General features: G+C 41.4%; 1 protein-coding gene across 8 annotated transcripts in view; it reads left to right on the forward strand.

Moving 5' to 3' along the window:
- Positions 1-16,503, forward strand: part of FUT8 (fucosyltransferase 8) — a 296,746-nt gene extending 280,243 nt beyond the window's left edge. For 4 of the 8 annotated variants that reach the window (XM_002719524.5, XM_051826373.2, XM_070065095.1 and 1 more), the window contains 2 exons: positions 3,649-3,799; positions 15,502-16,503. In XM_002719524.5, the coding sequence (XP_002719570.1) occupies positions 3,649-3,799; positions 15,502-15,819 (469 nt within the window). In that variant the 3' untranslated portion in view covers positions 15,820-16,503. Of the gene's footprint in view, positions 1-3,648; positions 3,800-10,012; positions 10,505-15,501 lie in introns of those variants that run through there. The other 4 variants (XM_017349465.3, XM_070065100.1, XM_070065099.1 and 1 more) reach the window with 3 other exon arrangements.
- Positions 16,504-18,941: the final 2,438 nt, after the last annotated feature.

Here is an 18,941-nt window from a genome sequence, read left to right on the forward strand (position 1 = left end):
AACTGGTAGGCAATACTTGCAGCAGATAATTACAGTAAACTTAGATGAATGTCCTGAAGGATTCAAATACCAGACAGTGAAAACACAAAGAAGCAATTGCCTCAGTCTGGAGAAAGATGAGAAAACAAAATTTGAGGGGGCCAGCACCATGGTATAGTGGGTTAAGTCTCTGTCTACAATGTCGGCATCCCATATGGACACTAGTTCTAGTACCGGCTACTCCTCTTCCAATCCATCTCTCTGCTATGGGCTGGGAAAGCAGTAGAAGATGGACCAAATCTGTGGGCACCTGCACCTGCATGGGAGACCCAGAGGAAGCTCCAGGCTCCTGGCTGGGTGTAGCTCCACCTGTTGCAGCCACTTGGGGAGATGAACCAGCGGATAGAGACCTTTCTCTCTGTAACTCTACCTCTCAAATAAATAAGTAAAATTTAAAAAAAAAAAAACTGTATATTAGTTTATAACTAGTCCTTTCTGAGTGACATAAAAAATAAAAAAAATTTTAAAGTTGGGGAAGAAAAAAATCATTGCCAGTCTTTGAAATAGCGAGGTAGAGAAATCCTTAGCTGATGTACTTGAAGGTAAAAGACAGTGAGTGTGTTTGTGTAAGAGGTTCCATGGTCGTTAGCTGAAGTGCAAAATTCTCCTTCTTCTTCCATTGCCTGCCGTGTTTTGTTCAATTTTCCCTCTCTGTCTACTTCATGAAGCCATCTTTCCCATATTGAGAAGGCTTGAGGAACTGAGGTGCCCTTTGGGTTTGGTTCTAGAGAGGGGCCTGAAAGTGAGGAAGGCTCTAATGCTAGTACCCCTTCTCAGTACGTGAATCAGTTCTTTATTTTTTCTACTGAGTGCTAATACCATGCCAACCAAATGGGTCTTTAGTCAAGGATAATCTGCATTGGTTTATCAGTTCCCCATTTCTTCCAGTCTCCACCATTTATTGATATTTCTGCCCCATCTCTGCATATGCAGCTTCACAAAGATCACATTGAAAGTATTTCAGTTGTTTTCTTTTAGAACAATTATTTCCTTCATCTACCTGTTTCTGAATTAAAGAGGGTGAAGTGTCAAAAACCACTTGTTACCAATCCACAGCAGTGCTCGGAGACTTTGCTTTTACAGTCGTTATTAGAGGGGCAGTGAGGGAAATCTCACTGGTCATGAATTGAAGAAGAATCTGAAGCAGCTGTTAGGGGATTAAGAGAGTCCCAAACACAGGTAACACTCCCTTGTCCTTGTATTTATTCACGTAGCATCGTGTGGAATGCCAGATGCCATGCGGCAAAGAAAATTTGATGTGTGAACTGACTCCTAATGTTTCTGAGTTTCTAAAAGGGGCTATTATTCTCTCAGCAAATTTTTACTCATCTTCTATGTTACTTATTTGAAAGGCAGGGAGAGAAAAACAGAAAGAGATCTTCCATCCACTTGTTTACTCCCCAGCAGCCCATGGCAGCTGGGGCCAGGTCAAAGGCAGGACTCTGGAACTCATTCTAGGTCTCAAATATGAATGTCTGGGACCCAATGACTTAGACCGCCACCAGCTGCTTCCCAGGGTGTGCATTAGCTGGGAGCTGGAATCAGAAGCAGACACAGGACTTGAATCCAGGCACTTGCATAGGAGATTGAGACATCCCAAGTGGCATTTTCGTTGCTATACCAAATGCTCTACCCAGCTCATCCTCTGTTTTATACCAGATGATCTTCTGAGTACTGAGAAGAATACAGTGAGCAAAGCAAAGCAAATGCTTCCCTTTATGCAGTTTGTATTCTTGTTAGTGATGATGGAATAGGGAATTGATGCAGGCAGTAAGCAAACAGGAAGTGTCTGTTACATCAGATATTGCCAAGAGCCATGGAGGAAAATCAGGCAGGCAGTCAAAAGGTTTGGGGATTGCCAGAATCCACACTGGTAAGGTAATATTTGAGCTGAGACCTAAAGAAGTAAGGAAAAAAAATCAAGGAAACATCTGGGAGAATACTGTCAAATAATCACAGCTAATATTTATTGAACATTGGCTGCATGCCAGATGCTCTTCAGAGCACTTTGTCACTTAATATATTAATTCTGATGAAATTATGTAAAGTAGGTACAATTATTACCTCTCTTGATGTAACTTCCTAAGGTTTACAACTTAACTCTATAAAAAGATGTACTTCATGCACTAAAAAAAATGCTTCATTCTATATTACAGTGCAGGTAAACCTCTAATTCAGAGTAAAATCATTTGAACATGCAGTAGACTTTCTCTCAAGACATCTTGGTTTAATTTTTTTTTTTTTACAAAAAATGCTGGAATTTTTAAAAAAAATTTAACTTTATTTATTTGAAAGAGTTACAGAGAGGTAGAGACAAAGAGAGAGAGAGGTCTTCCATCCACTAGTTCACTCCCCAAATGGCCACAATGGCCAGAGCTGAGCCAATCCAAAGCCAAGAGCAGGAACTCCTTCCAGGTCTCCCATGTGGGTGCAGGAGCCCAAGGACCTGAGCAATCCTTCACTGCTTTCCCAGGTGCATTAGCAGGGAGCTGGATTGGAAGTGGAGCAGCCAGGACTCGAACCGAGGCCCATATGGGGTGCTGCCGCTGCAGACTAGGGCCTTTACCCACTGCACCACAGTGTCAGCCCCCTGGTTGAATATTTCTAACTGCATAGCTTATCTATCTCAAGCAAAACTGCCAACAAACTGCTTAGTGAACATCTATAGCTGCTCTTTCATACATCTATTAGAATGTCTTTCTGGTGCCGTTTTTGGTTGATGGATGGCTCTACAAGAAGGATGGCAGTGAGCCGAGATTATTCCTCACAAACTCCTTTGTATTATTGACATGTAATGTCAGTGAGGAAGACATTTCCAGAATCTAGCCCAAGTCTGAATGATCACAAATTGTACATTAAAAATGCAAATGAAATTTTATCATGATATTTATATTCTTTTTTTTTTTTTTTTTTTTTGGACGAGCAGAGTTAGTGAGAGAGAGAGAGACAGAGAGAGAAAGGTCTTCCTTCCGTTGGTTCACCCCCCCAAATGGCTGCTATGGTCGGCGCACCGCGCTGATCCGAAGCCAGGAGCCAGGTGCTTCTCCTGGTCTCCCATGGGGTGCAGGGCCCAAGCACCTGGGCCATCCTCCACTGCACTCCTGGGCCACAGCAGAGAGCTGGCCTGGAAGAGGGGCAACCAGGACAGAATCCGGCGCCCCGACCAGGACTCGAACCCTGGGTGCCGGTGCCGCAGTCAGAGGATTAACCAAGTGAGCCACGGCGCCGGCCCATGATATTTATATTCTAAAGGAAAAGGTCGATGACCAAATATGAAATCAGCCTAAATAAACTCTTAGAGGTCACTCTTTACAAAGAGAATAAGGAACCTTCAGCTTTCAACTCTTTCCAGAATTGATAAAGGGCATTTTGATATATGTGTGTGTGTTTCATATGATTTTCCAATAATACTTAATAAATAGTGCATTCCAGGAGAGTTTCTGCCCCACTGTTGGGGACAAAGATGCCTTATCAGATACTCCACTGAATGCCGTTCTAAAGCCTTCCTTGCTGTTAGAAAGAAAGGAGCCCTTGAGCAAGTAGCAGGTCTGCTTTCTGATGGGATCTGGTGATTTCAGTGATCGTGTATGCATTTAATTCTTTTTTCAGGTACCCCAATTATGAATTTATTAGTGATAACTCTATCTCTTGGTCAGCTGGACTGCACAATCGATACACAGAAAACTCACTTCGGGGTGTGATCCTGGATATCCATTTTCTCTCCCAGGCAGATTTCCTAGTGTGTACCTTTTCATCCCAGGTAAGTGGCAACAAGGCATTTTTAGTTATTTATTTGAATTCCTATGTTTCCTTAAATTTTTTTTTAATTTATCAGAGAGATGGAGAGCTTTTCCAGCTGCTGGTTCATTCCTGTGTGCCTGCAGAAATACCCAGAATGCAATCCAGGTCTCCCATGTGAGTAGCAGGAACCCAGCCGCTTGGGCCATCACTGTCGCTTCCCCTTAGGGTTTGCATTATCAGGAGGCTGGAGGCAGCAACTAGAGCTGGGTATCAAACCCAGGTATTCCTATGTGAGACATGTGAATCTTAACTGCTAAGCTGACCTGCCCCAGGACAGTTTTTTAAAAGACATATTTATTTCTTTGAAAGGCGGAGTTGAGAGATCTGCGTGTTCACTCCCCAAATGGCTGTAACAGCCAGGCCTGGACTGGGCCAAAGCCAGGAATTCCATCCTAGTCTCCTGTGTGTGTTGACAGGAACTCAAGTACTTTTGAGCCACCATCCTCTGCTTCTCAGAGGAAGCATGGAGTATTAGTTGGGAGCTGGATCAGAAATGGAGTAACCAGGACTTGAACTGGCACTGTGTTATGGGATGCTGTCATCGCGAGCAACAGCTTAACCCCCTGTGCCACCATGCTCACCAGCTGCCCCATCACCCACACATTCAAATCACCAATACTTTTGGTCATACCAGAAAAAATATTATCTGTATGTGTGTATATTTAACATTAGATATCATGACTCAGATGCAATTCCTGATAATGATCCCTTTTGTGAAAGAATGAAAAAATTCCATGAAATAACTATTTGATTGTACATTGAATATTTAGTTATTTGCAAGCAACAGTTGACTACATTCCCACTGAAGCCAGTGACTGGAGTTGTATAGAATACTTGATTTGTTCACAGCATTTAACAGGAACACAGGTTATTAAGCTTACTTAATACTTTCTAATTTTGCATACAGTCAATATGTAACAAGAATCCATCCATGTCTACACCTTGTTGCACTGACACTGTGACGCTTAAATGCCTAGCATTTTGCCTCCCTTGGTTGCTTTTATTAAAGAAGAAAGAAGTAAATGTAGTTCCTTTTCAAGTCCCATTACATTTATGCCTAGCAAGAAACTGTACATTAAATTTAAGCAATCCAGTATCACAGTCATTCTTTGAGTTTAATTGTCATGAATAATTATATATTGCAGGTTTGGTGTGAGTATTTTCATGAGTAGTCCAATCAGCCTTATATGTCCTATGGAATATCAGTATAGCAACATTTATTATAGACTTTATTGTGTTATCTTATTTATGTACATATTGTTGATTAGTTCATTCAACCAGCTGCAAAGTGAGGTGCACAGGAGGTTTCAAAGGACATTAAAGATACAGTTCTTGCCCTAGTTCAGAATCTAATAAGCAAAACATACACATGAAGTAACTAGACAATAATGACCCAAAAATATAGATTAGTATAAAATCAGTATAAGCTTAAATGCTGAGAAGCATGGAAATTGTGAATAGGGAAGGCCACATCATTTCTGGGGGAAGTGGGCAGTTTGTTTATGGGCAGAATGTTCAGGGTGCTTCAGAAAGCTCACAAGGGGCTGGCGTCGCGGCACAGCTGCTTAAGCCGTCACTTGTGATGCAAGCATCTCCTGTGAGCACCAATTTGAGTCTCAGCTTCTCTGTTTCCAGTCCAACTCCCTGATGATGAGCCTGGGAAAGCAGTGGAAGATGGCCCAAGTGCTTACGCTCCTACCACACATATGGGAGTTCCAGGTTCATGGCTTCATCCTGGGCCAGCCTGACCACTGCAGCCATTTGGGGAGTGAACCAGTACATGGAAGATGGATCTCTCACTCTCTCTGTAACTCTTTCATATAAATAAAATAACTCTTTAAAAAGTCCATGAAAAAAAGATGGAATTAGAAGTTTATTTCCATCCAAAAAAAAATTCTGAAATACATGCATACAAAGGGTCTTGAAAGAGTTCATGGAAAATACATATGTGAGTAGATTTCAAAAATATTTTTGCACCAAAGTAAATTTATCTTCTAATAATATTTTCCCACAAACTTTTTGAAGTACTTTTATGTATGACAATGAACATTGTCACAATATTACTGTGATATGATTTTTTGCAAAGTACACATAACCCAGCAGAGCCTGCTGTGTAGTAGGACAACAGCTGGCCACCCAAAGAGAGCTGAACAGAGCAGGAGTCACGTAGCAGCAGTCCTAATCCAGAGGGAAAACTTCTTCAAATTCCCATGCAGCCATCCACTTCGTTGATGTAACTCCCTAACTGGGTTAAGGAGCCTGTCTTTGAGAAGCATCCCTTTCCATTCTCATGGTGAAAGGGGGATAAGTATAACTACTTAGTCCTTCCCAAGTGTTTTTGGCTATGTGCTTACATGATGAACAGGTGCATGTAACTAGTAACAACCTCCATATATCCCTGATGCTTGTTAGAATGAGTGAAACAAGTGTCACTTTTTCCAGATGGACAATCTTCCCTGTAGGCCTGGATTTTAGACCTGTCTGAGTCTTATTTCTCTGGTCCAGGGTTTCTCAACCTAAGCACTACTGGCACTTAGGGCCAGATATTTGTTATGAGGAGCTGTACTGTACATTGTAAGATATTTAGCAGCATCCCTGGCCAGTAGCACCCCAGCTTCAAGTTGTAATAACCGAAATGTCTCCAGATATTACCAGATGTCCCCTGCAGGGCAAGCTTATCTTGGTTGAGAACTATTCCGGTCAGAAAGCTGTAAAGTTAAATAAATGTATTCACGTCTGAATGTGTCCTACCTTACAGATAGTGTAGGCTCTGAGATGTACAGAGATGTGCTTTGTGTTTTACCCTTGAGCTCATTCTGGAGTGAAAGGAACATCCTTTTTCTTTCTTTAGAATGTTTGGTCCTCGTACTTGTAACATTGACCCATAAATGAAGACCTCTGTCACTTCATGGTGGTGGAGTTTGTACAGGCGTAAGGAGGATGTTGTTCTTCTGCTTTGTTTTATTTTATGCATAATATCATCACGAATGTCTTCAGACCTGAGGTCCAGAGAACCACTTGATATGAAGATAGAATAGTGCTGAGAAGACTTTGCATATTCAAAAGAAGGAGATTCATGCTTATGTGTTATTCCTAAAAACCTTGGCAGTAAAAGTTCACTAAAAGTAGTTTCTCGTCTGAGTCAAAGCAAACCTCAACGTTTTCTATACAAAAATAGACTTGAATATCTCAAAATACTCTATATTAGAGTTTAGAATAAAAATATATTATATATTTATTTTTAAGATGGAGTGAAAGAAAGAGAGGAATAGAAAGAGATCTCCCATACTTTGGTTCACTCCCCAAATGGCCACAACAGTTGGGGCTGGTCTAGGCCAATGCCAAGAGCCAGGAACTTCATCCAGATCTCCCACGTGGGGGGCAGGGGCCCAAGCACTTGCTCCATCTTCTGTTGCACTCCCAGGCACATTATCAGGGAGCTGAATCAGAAGCAGAGCAGCCAAGGCTTGAATCAGCACTTCCATATGGGATGCCAGCATCGCAGGTGGCACCTTAACCGGCTGTACCAGCCCCAGAGTAAAAAGTTAACAGCAAAAATACATAGTGAATAGAAATTTACTAAACATGACCAGCTTCATTATCACATGTCTTATTTGATGTCTAAAACTATAGCTTTTAAGATTGTAGAATACTTCCAAATTTGATGATAGGTCTTTGTACTGAACCTCAATATGTTTTACAAATATTTTTAGTAAAGAAGTATTAATAACAGCCCAGTATTTTTGCAGTATAAATGATTGGTTGCTAGAATGAAGAATTTCCTTTGCTGTAAACTGAAATTGCAATAGTCTAAAAAATGCCCCAGAAATGCTTCATCATGACCACCAATAGGTTTGTGGGAAAAAAAAAAAAAGTCACCGATAGTGTCAACATACCACGCCATTAACTGCTGGGCAGAGAACAAGAATGAGGCAACATGGGTTCTGGTATCGGGCCATCTGGGTTTGAGACCAGCTTTGACTGTTAGTGGCTATGTGACATTGAACAGGTTGCTTAACCTGTCTCTGACTATTGATATTTTGTTTGTTTTCTTTCTCACATGTAAAAATGATAATAATAGTAGTGCCTATTGCATAGACTTTTTGTTAGGATTAAAGAGGTATTACTTATAAAGCACTGAGAATAGTACTTATAAGTATATTAAACATGTTAGCTGCTATTATTATGTATGTAGGAATAGTTATAGGAATCTCTTTGCCTGAAGGGAGACTCTATAGTATTGACTTTATCAGTTCTTTTTCACATGACTCCATTTCAGACAATATACTTCCACATTTTAGAAGCATGCAACGTGCTATAGAAGGACTCCATTACCTCTGCTTATGGCCAAGGGTAGAGCTTGGAACCAGCCGAGTTATTGTGTGAATTGGACAGATAAAACAATTCTTCATATTAGAGAGTTACTAGTACCATTCAGAATTAAAATTTCTCAGTGCCAATCTACCACCTCAACTCCAGTGTACTGATTTCACTAAAGGCTAGTAACTTTGTGTGCATGTTGACTTTAGGGAAATTAATCTTCAGACCATTCAGACCATCCTGTGTATGCCACAGGAATGCTCTGAGTGCTTGGGGAGGGAGCAGGGGTGCAGAGAAGAGACTAAAGCCACACGTCCAGAAAAGTGAGGAGAGATCAGACATCAGGACCAAATCTCATCCCCAGATGAAGCATGGGCCCCCAACTCTCGGCTTTTCTTTGTGATACATAATCTCATTTTAAGAGATGATCAGGAAATGATACAAGTTCAGTATCTTCATCATAAATAGTTTGACAGTCCTTAAGCTTTACTCATGTAAACTTGCTCTCATACATGCTATCCTTTGAGGAATTTTCTGCTATATTAACCGTAGTGAGAAAGAATGTATCTGTTGATCATGAACTCTTATTGTAGACAATACAAGATGAGTATAAAATGCCATGCTAGGAGAAAAAATGCAGGGCTGAGTGTTTAATTGCCGTCATGATTGTCATGGTAGTTTCATCAGTATTCCTCAGAAGGTTTTAAAACAAATCTCCCTCCCCTCGGTGTTGGAGCTTCTAATCTTTGGTTTTATATCCATAAATGAGGTCTGGGAATTCTCTCTGCTTAGGTGAAAAAAATTTTATAGCTCTGCTCTCTGATTTTGTTACCATTGTCGCTCTTAGTTTGCTGAGTCCCTTTATCAACACTATTTCTCAAAACCAAATTTGTCCTAAAAGCCTTATAAATTGAAAAGAACAGTCCTCGGGATTTCATATGAAAATTAGAGGGAATATTTAGCATGTACCAAGAGCATCAAGTGAATTTTGAAAGCTATGCAATCAAGCCGGCGCCGCGGCTCAACAGGCTAATCCTCCGCCTAGCGGCGCCGGCACACCGGGTTCTAGTCCCGGTCGGGGTGCCGGATTCTGTCCCGGTTGCCCCTCTTCCAGGCCAGCTCTCTGCTGTGGCCAGGGAGTGCAGTGGAGGATGGCCCAGGTGCTTGGGCCCTGCACCCCATGGGAGACCAGGAAAAGCACCTGGCTCCTGGCTCCTGCCATCGGATCAGCGCGGTGCGCCGGCCGCAGCGCGCCGGCCGCGGCGGCCATTGGAGGGTGAACCAACGGCAAAAGGAAGACCTTTCTCTCTCTCTCTCTCTCTCTCTCTCTCTCACTGTCCACTCTGCCTGTCAAAAAAAAAAAAAAAAAAAAAAAAAAAAAAAAAAAAAAAAAAGCTATGCAATCATATTCTAAACTATTCTACCAATATGCTAATCTTCTGTGTTACTGGAAATTGCCTATGTCCAAAACATCTACTTTGTAATTTATTTTATTTGATGAAACCATCTTAAATGTGACACAAAGAAATTATGGTTGCAGAAATAATAGCAGTTGGCAGTTCAGTTACAGAAAGGCAAAATATCAAAAAGGTTTTCTGAAAATATTGCTTATCAAATTCTAGAATCAATTTTTACTATCCTGGAATCTGATTTACAGGAATGACTGTAGATGCTCACTGTAAAGACTTTAACATTGTTAAAGTCAACATTGTTTAAAAAGCAGTCAACATCACTCAGTAGTTTCAACTATTAAAAGTCACCATAGGACAAACAGTTTCTCTGGTGAGGCCTCCCTTCATGGAAGTTACTCAACTCTCATGGCACTCTGTATTGTCTGGTTTTAAATCCATAGACAACCATGCTCATGACACCTGAAATCAGATTTTGGAGGGCCCACAGAGCGAAATCAAGAATGACATGAACTTCATTCCAGGTGGGATGTTTCTGGATAGGAATTTGCAGCGATGTGGCCCATGAAACCACAGTGCATAACTGTTGGGAGCACCAGGAATGTGAATCCTGTGCCTGCTTCCCAAGTACTTTTCAACAGCATGCACTTCAGTTTGCAGTGCTGAATGTTGCCCTGTATAGCCTGGTTTGCAGTATTCCTTTTCACACTCCTCACATTGTAGTGAAAACTGTGGTCTTACTCAGTACAGCACAACAAAGCAGCTGTCTCATCACCCACGAGACATGAACCTTCTTGCAACTTATCGCACTAAGAGAGCTTCCAGTCTTTTTTATTTGGACAAAAACAGGATAAGAAAGCTTTGAAGGCTCCTCCATACTCACCTGGCTGTTGGTTAGGGATAAAATTGGGACTAAACAGACATCCCACACACTTCCTTTTAAAATTGCTTTCTGAAATCCAGTCATTTCTATTTTTATTGTTTGGCAGTTTTTGCTGTTATCCATTACTGTTTGCTTGTGGTATACTGAGATTTATATTGTGCCTTCTTAACACAGAATGAAATAAAACATACACATGTGGCCAACCACTGCTTTGCAAACCATAAACTGCCCTCCTTAGTCTGGTTGCCTGTCAGATATCAGACCTTACTATGGGCATCAGCTACGAGCTTTCGCTGCCTGCCAGGGAATTCAGGCTGTAAAGCCTGAGAGGAAGCCCAGGACAAGCAAGCACAGGCGTCAGCCTGTCCTCTGTGGTCTGTCTAGTCCTGTGGTGTTCCCCGTGGTTCATGTGGACAACTCTTTAGTTAGTCAGAATGTTATGTGTGACCTTAATGATTAAATATCACCCAAAGACCTGTGTCTCCGTCACTGGAGCAGTATTTAATATTGCATGGAGCAATATTCATTCAGCAGATTTTTTAAATTTTTATTTAAGTTATACAAGTTTCTGTGTTTCATATATTACAGATTTGGGGACATGGTGATATTTCTCACCCTTCCCTCCCTCCTGCCTATACTCCAACCCTTCTTCCTCCTCCCTCTCCCATTCCCATTCTTAATTTTTACAAAGATCTACTTTTCAGTTTACTTAATGATCACAAGGTTAACCCTACACTAAGTAAAGAGTTCAATGAGTAGTTTGAAGAAAAAACTCTGTTCCTCAACAGAAGAGACCAGGGCTGTAAATAATCATCAAATCTCAAAATGTCCACTTCACTCCGATGTATTACATTTTAGGTACTCATTAGTTACCCCAGATCAGGGAAAACATATGGTATCTGTCTTTTTGGAACTGGCTTATTTCACTTACTATGATGGTTTCCAGTTGCATCCATTTTGTTGCAAAAAATAGTGTTTCATTTTTTTTCCAGCTGAATAGTACTCCACAGTGTATATAAACTGTAATTTCTTTATCCAGTCATCAGTTGATCAACAACTGGGTTGATTCCATAGCTTAGCTGCTGTGAGCTGGGCTGCAGTGAACATGGTGGAACAGCTAACTCTTTCATATGCTGATTTCTTTCGTTTGGGTAAATTGCCAGGAGTGGGATGCCTGGGTCATATGGAAGGTCTGGATTCAGGTTGCTGAAGTACCTTCACACTGTCTTCCACAGTGGCTGCACCAGTTTACATTCCCACCAACAGTAGATTAGTACCTTTTCCCCCACATCCGCAGCAGCATTTGTTGTTTGTTGATTTCTGCTTGAGAGCCATTCTAACTGGAGTGAGGTAGAACCTCATTGTGTTTTTGATTTGCATTTCCCTGATGGCTAGTGATCCTAAACATTTGTTCAGGTGTCTGTTTGCCCTTTGAATTTCTTTTCTTGAAAAATGGTATTTATACCAAAACATAAACTTGGGATTATCCCCAAAACAAAGTAGATCTCCTAAGAATGTGAGACAGAAGGCTTTATTGTGTCTATGAGAGTCAGATATTTAAGAGTAGAGAGAACGAAACATATCAGGGTTCGTTGCCATAGTGAAAATCGTGTCATCCTAGGAGTAATAGTCCTATAAAGCCCTACATTCCTAGCTAGGGGTGACTCAAGAGTAAGTGGAGATACTCAGAAAAGAAGACTCTCAGGTTTGTCCAAGGCTTTACATTTTTTTTTGGGGGGGGGGGACTTCGACTTTTCTGGTGGTATAATCTGAACATGCAGAAGACGATTTGCAAGAGAAAATGCATAGAGCAGTTTCAAGCATATGCAGATTGCCTCAAGTCAAACCTGAGTCTTTCATCAATTAATAGAGTAACACTACCTTTGTAAAATGATTGTGATGATGGAGTCTTTTTTTTTTTTTTTTTTTTGACAGGCAGAGTGGACAGTGAGAGAGAGAGACAGAGATAAAGGTCTTCCTTTGCCGTTGGGTCACCCTCCAATGGCCGCTGTGGCCGGCGCGCTGCAGTTGGTGCACCGCGCTGATCCGATGGCAGGAGCCAGGTAGTTATCCTGGTCTCCCATGGGGTGCAGGGCCCAAGTACTTGGGCCATCCTCCACTGCACTCCCTGGCCACAGCAGAGAGCTGACCTGGAAGAGGGGCAACCAGGACAGAATCCGGCGCCCCAACCGGGACTAGAACCTGGTGTGCCGGTGCCGCAAGGCGGAGGATTAGCCAAGTGAGCCGCGGCGCCAGCCTATGATGGAGTCTTAATGATGGAAGATTACGTTTGATAGTACCTAAAAACAGTCTCTATCATTGGAGCTGCTTTAATTACAGCCATGTGTCTCCTAGTGACTAGGATACATACTGAGGAATGTGCCATTAGGTGATTTTACCATTGTGCAAACATAGAGAACACTAGGCAATATAATCTTACCGGGCCACTGTATTGTATCTGTGGTCTGTCATTGACCAAAATGTCACTAGGTAGCATACAGCTCTTTCAAGAGTTCCTACTTAATTTTGCTTGCTGTTTGTTGGCCTTTGACTGAATTAAAGTTCAAAAGTTCCAAGTCCTTTGGATCCTCATTTTATTATCATCTGAGTATTCTACCAGTGGTCTCATTTGTATCATGGCATTTCCTGCTGGTGAATAAATTTGTAAACGAAGTTTTCTTTTTTCTTTTCTTTTCTTTTTTTTTTTTTTTTTATTTTTTGACAGGCAGAGTGGACAGTGAGAGAGAGAGAGACAGAGAGAAAGGTCTTCCTTTTGCAGTTGGTTCACCCTCCAATGGCCGCCAGCCAGCGCACCGCGCTGATCCGATGGCAGGAGCCAGGTACTTCTCCTGGTCTCCCATGGGGTGCAGGGCCCAAGCACTTGGGCCATCCTCCACTGCACTCCGGGGCCACAGCAGAGAGCTGGCCTGGAAGAGGGGCAACCAGGACAGAATCCGGCGCCCCGACCGGGACTAGAACCTGGTGTGCCGGCGCCGCAAGGCGGAGGATTAGCCTAGTGAGCCGCGGCGCCAGCCACGAAGTTTTCATTCTCTTGTTCTGTCTGGTTGTAATTTTAGTATTAGAATTTGGGCAGATCACTTAGTATCCTAGTATTATAGTCCCCTCTACAAAATTAAAAATCCTGCCTAAACTTTATTTTATTTGAAAATTCCCTATTTCATTTGCAAATTGCCCCCTCAAGTTCCTGAAATTCAGATTCTTGATGTTGAAGTGATGATTAATCTAATCAGAATTCGTTTTGTCCAAGCTGTTAAGAATGAACATCTCTTCTTTCAGTCTTTGATCTTCATGAATGCCTTGGTTTTAAAAGACTGCCAGGTAGTCCTAAGTTGTTCCACTGGGCAGATTAGCAGTACTGTTGGTAGTGTCATTGTAAATAAATGAGAAAGTATTGTTATACGAAAACAAAAATTTGTTGGCTAAGATGATCAAGACTGGAGATTTAGGAATATTTGACCTGAGTTCTCTATTCATAATGTAAAAGAGAATTTTCTTAGCAAAATGAAATGTTTCTCTTCTGTCTGAATGGGTGAACCTATTCTTAGAAAAGTTTCTGAAACTCCTTTACTCTATAATGAATCTATTGTTTAAAATGCTATCTCTGTGTGGATTAGTTATAGTTTAACTTTATCACCAGTGAGTCAAGAAATGAAATTTGGATTGTGAAATTTCACCTGCTATCAAGTGGGCAGGGAAAATATTCTTTGGACAAGGGGATCTTCTAAGTAGCTTAAAACTACATTGGTCAGGTAGATGCAGCTTCCCAAAAGGCTAGCCCGGCTTTTGTCAGCCCAGCCAACTACTGTCTGCTTAGCACACTTAGGACTCTGTAGAACACAAATGGCAGGTGTGTGTTAGCTCACTTGCCAATACTAGATTGTCAGTAGTTACTTGAATCTCTGTTGAGAAGTGTTCTGAGACCAAGTTCTAAATTAGCAGTAACAAGTGTATGAGTGAAACAGTAAATGCAGGAAAGGGAGCAACAGCACTGGTGTTAGGTATTTACAGTCCTAATGCTAAACCTCAAATTCTGTGAGGACACAAGTGACGTCCTGGGGCCCATGTTAGAGCATAGCAGGGTCAGCTGCAGTGACACCAGCGTCCCACATAGGTGTCTGTGTCCCAACTCCTCCACTCCTCTCCAGCTCCCTGCTGATGGCCTCGAAAAGCAGCGAAAGATGGCCCAGCTGTTTGGGCCCTGCACCCTTGTGGGAGACCCACATAAAGCTTCTGCTTCCTAGCTTCAGCCTGGCCCAGCCCCAGCCATTGCAGCCATCCGGGGAGTACACCACTGGATGGAAGATCTCTCTGTCTCACTGTCTTTCTCTGTAACTCTGACTTTCAAATAAATAAATAAACATTTTAAAAAAAAAAGTCTTACATTGATATTACCAGTGCCCAGCCCTGCACCACTGTGACTCTGCTTATTAAAACTAACTAATTCGGGGCTGGCACTGTGCTGCAGTAGGTTAATCCTCCGCCTGCGGTGCCGGTATCCCATATGGGCACTGGTTCTAGTCCCAGCTGCTCATCTTCCAATCCAGCTCTCTGCTTTGGCCTGGGAAAGCAGCAGAAGATGGTCCAAGTCCTTGGGTCCCTGCACCTGCGTGGGAGACCCGGAAGAAGCTCCTGGCTTCAGATCGGCTCAGCTCCAGCTGTTGCAGCCATTTGGGGAGTGAACCAGCAGAAGGAAGACCTTTCTCTCTGTCTCTCCTCTCACTGTCTGTAACTCTACTTCTCAAATAAATAAATAAATAATCATTTAAAAAATAACTAATTCAAACTTGTAAAGGGTGTGACACACACAGTTTCCCAAGATCTGAATTGTAATTTTTGTTTCCAAAAAAAAAGGACAGAGGTAAGCACACAAAGATGAAGAATGTGTGTATCATCATCTGAGATGGATGAATGAAAGGCTGTGTCTAGAGTTGCTGCTTTTCAACCCATCTCTGGCCAAAGACTTCCAGACTGTCAAGAGGAGAGCTTTTACATCCTGTGCTAATGGACTTTTTTTCTTTCTTCCCCAAGGTCTGTCGAGTCGCTTATGAAATCATGCAAACACTGCACCCTGATGCCTCTGCGAACTTCCATTCTTTAGATGACATCTACTATTTTGGGGGCCAAAATGCCCACAACCAGATTGCCATTTATCCTCACCAGCCTCGAACTGAAGATGAAATCCCTATGGAACCTGGAGATATCATTGGTGTGGCTGGAAATCACTGGGATGGATATTCTAAAGGTGTCAACAGAAAACTGGGGAAGACGGGCCTATATCCCTCCTACAAAGTCCAAGAAAAGATAGAAACAGTTAAGTATCCCACATATCCTGAGGCTGAGAAATAAAGTTCTTGTGGAAGAGGTGGACAACCAAACTCAGTTCCAACCATTTCAGCCAAGCAGTAGATGAAGAAGGCCAGGCCTAACCACGCGGCTAACTGAGTAGACACCCTCAGCACCAAGAGCCCTGGGAACCGAAGATGCTTTGTTGATGGAATTCTTCCTTTAACAAGGGCTACAATGCCCTCAGACCCATGCACAGTACAATAACGTACTCACATATAACATGCAAACCATTTTTTTCTACTTTTCCCCTTCTTCAATATTATGTCCCCATGAAACAAACACTGCCACATTGTGTAATTTAAGTGACACAGACATTTTGTGCGAGACTTCAAACATGGTGCCTATACCTGAGAGACCTGTGTGACAGAGAGCTAAACAACTTCTTACTGTGAGGAAGTTGATTCGTCGCCAGTGGTGGTGTTTTGACCACTGAATCTACTCCAGTCAGCAGATTCACAATGAGAATGGATTTTTTTTTCCTTTATAAGGTTGTCTGGATTTTTTTTTTAAGTAATTATATCAGTTCATCCGCCTCATCGTTAATAAGTGAAGGATACTTCAGAAAATAAAATATTCACTCTCCATTAGGAACTTTTGTAAAACAATGCCATGAACAAATTCTTTAGTACTCAGTGTTTCTGGACATTTTCTTTGATAACAAAAAATAAATTTTAAAAAGTGGAATTTTGTAAAGTTTCTAGAATTTTGTATCATTGGATGATGTGATAATTAACTTTATAGAGGAAGAACCATGATAAAAGAAAGGAGTTTTGTAGTTTTAGCTTCTCTTGTTTCTGATAGAAATACTACTGAGGTCTTAACTGACATTAAAGAGCTACTGATCCATTTTAATGCTGAAAACTGATTTTAGTTGGTGCACACTCTTTGGGAGTTTTCATTCTCTTATTTTGATTGCGGTCTTAATTGAATGAAATAAGCATACTCCTTGCTCCCAGATGAACTTTTAGCTCTGTTTCTAAAACTATTTCGGGGTTTCTTGACAATCCTTCTTGTAGCTGTGGTCACTTTTTGTAGCTGAGTCCAATCATTTTATCTGGGAGCCAATTCATGACCTTTAGTATTATATCCTGCTTTTGAGAGTACCAGGAATGGGAAGCTGACTTTGTTTCTGAAGTTGATGTCTCAAACTGTAGAAGATTTGGTGAGCAAAGTACGACACTACCTCTTCCAAATATTTCCTTTTAGTAATCCCATAATCACTGCAGAATGTAGAGTTTTGATTCCTTCTTTTTCCCTCTCCCTCTCCTTCTGAACATCATTTTTTCCCTAACGAAACACTCCATATTTGTTGGTAATCTGCCACCCACCATGCTGACAGGAATACTTCATAGCATATGTTCTGCCTTCAAAAGAAATTGGTGTTTCCATGTAGGGTTGGTGCTAAGTATCAGGGATCTGGAGCCAGCGTTGTAGTGCAGCGAGTTAAGCCACTGCCTGTTAACACCAACATCCATATGGGCTCCAGTTAATGTCCCGGCTGTGCCACTTCCAAGCCAGCTCCCTGCTAATGTGCCTGGGAAAGCAGTGGAAAATAGCCCAAGAACCTGGGCTCGTGTAACCACATGGAAGACCAGATGAAGTTCCTGGTTCCTAACTTTGGCCTGGCCCAGCCCTGGCTGTTGGCAGCCATCTGGGGGAGTGAATCAATGGAGAAAGATCTCTCTTTTTCTGTGTCTCCTTCTCTGCCGTAACTCTGCTTTTCAAATAAATTAATCTTTAATATATATAAATGTATGATATATATCTCAGGGATCTAAGAAAAACTCAGCTCTGGCTTTCACATCTCACTAAATGAAAATACCTGTATATGAAATCTCCTGACCAAACGTTCCTTAATTTTTTTCACCTCTCATGTCAAGTCTCCAAAAGAGCAAAGAGTAGCTACCTATTCTGTCAGTAGGCAATTTTCCTTTTGGTTTTGGCACGGAAAAAAGTCAATGGAAGCAGAGCCTTCAGCTAAGCAGAGGTTATTTTGAATTGGAGTATGTTTACCCCATCTCACTTGCCATAAGAACGTCAATAATTATAATTTCTGTGGCCTTGTAAGAGAACCAAAGGAGACTTCATCAGTTCTCTTTGGAAATTTACCCTGTTCTGGAGGTGAAAGGACAGAAGAACAGAAATATGAAGGAAATAAGTATTTCCCAAGTGCAAAGACTTAATTTTGGGTATCTGATCTTTCAGTTCTAGAAATTCCACTTAATTCTACATATTTCTCTCCTGACCTTTTCTTTGTATTTATTACAAATACTTTTCCCTTGCTTCATTGAATGTAGTTAGAATAGCTGCCTTAGAATCCTTTTCTGTAAATTTAATATCTCAGTAATTTCAGATTTGGTCTCCATTGTTTATCTTTTTTCTCAGAATGAGTCATTTGTTTTTATTTTTTTGGCCCTTTATATGTTGAGTAATTTTAGGTTATGTCCTGAGTATTGTAAATGTCTGTGTCGTAGATTCTATTACAGCTCTTGAAAAGTGCTGGTGTATATGTGTATTATCAGGCATTTATTTTTAATTTTATTGGACTTGTAGTCTGTCTTGGACAGCAGCTCACCTCAAGAGTTAGTTTATCTTTCGCTGGAGTTTGTCTTGCACACAGTTAAGGGGTGAGCTGGAGATCTGGGTAAGGTTTACACACAGAATTTGGGGAATACCTTCTTTGACTCCCTTTATTTTGAGATTCTTTCTCCTCTGATTCTTCAGCCAGAAGACTGCACTTGTCTATCACCCTAAGAGACATAAAATGAGAATTCATCTTGTGCTGTGATGTTCTTCCAAGCTTCCGCCTCTGTCCAGAATTTGTCTCCTTTCTTGTTCAGTCTTCAGTTTTTTGTATTTCGTGGAGAGTTTTTCATTGTATTCACTCATTCAGTGTATCGTTCAGTGGGTGATAGTTCCACCATATTAGAAGTGGAGCTCTGAGGGTGAGGCTTAAGATTAAAAAAGTAATAACAAAAAAAAAAAAAAAAAAAAAAAAAAAACCCAAGAAAACATGGCCGGGGAGAAGGGAGGCTTAATCCCGTGGTATCCTCGCTTAAACTCTGGCAGTCAGTATCTTTAAGCAGGAGGAAAGACAAACAACGGACCCAATGGGTAAACTT

Source organism: Oryctolagus cuniculus, chromosome 20 (genome assembly GCF_964237555.1).
Source record: "Oryctolagus cuniculus chromosome 20, mOryCun1.1, whole genome shotgun sequence".
NCBI classification, from domain to species: domain Eukaryota; kingdom Metazoa; phylum Chordata; class Mammalia; order Lagomorpha; family Leporidae; genus Oryctolagus; species Oryctolagus cuniculus.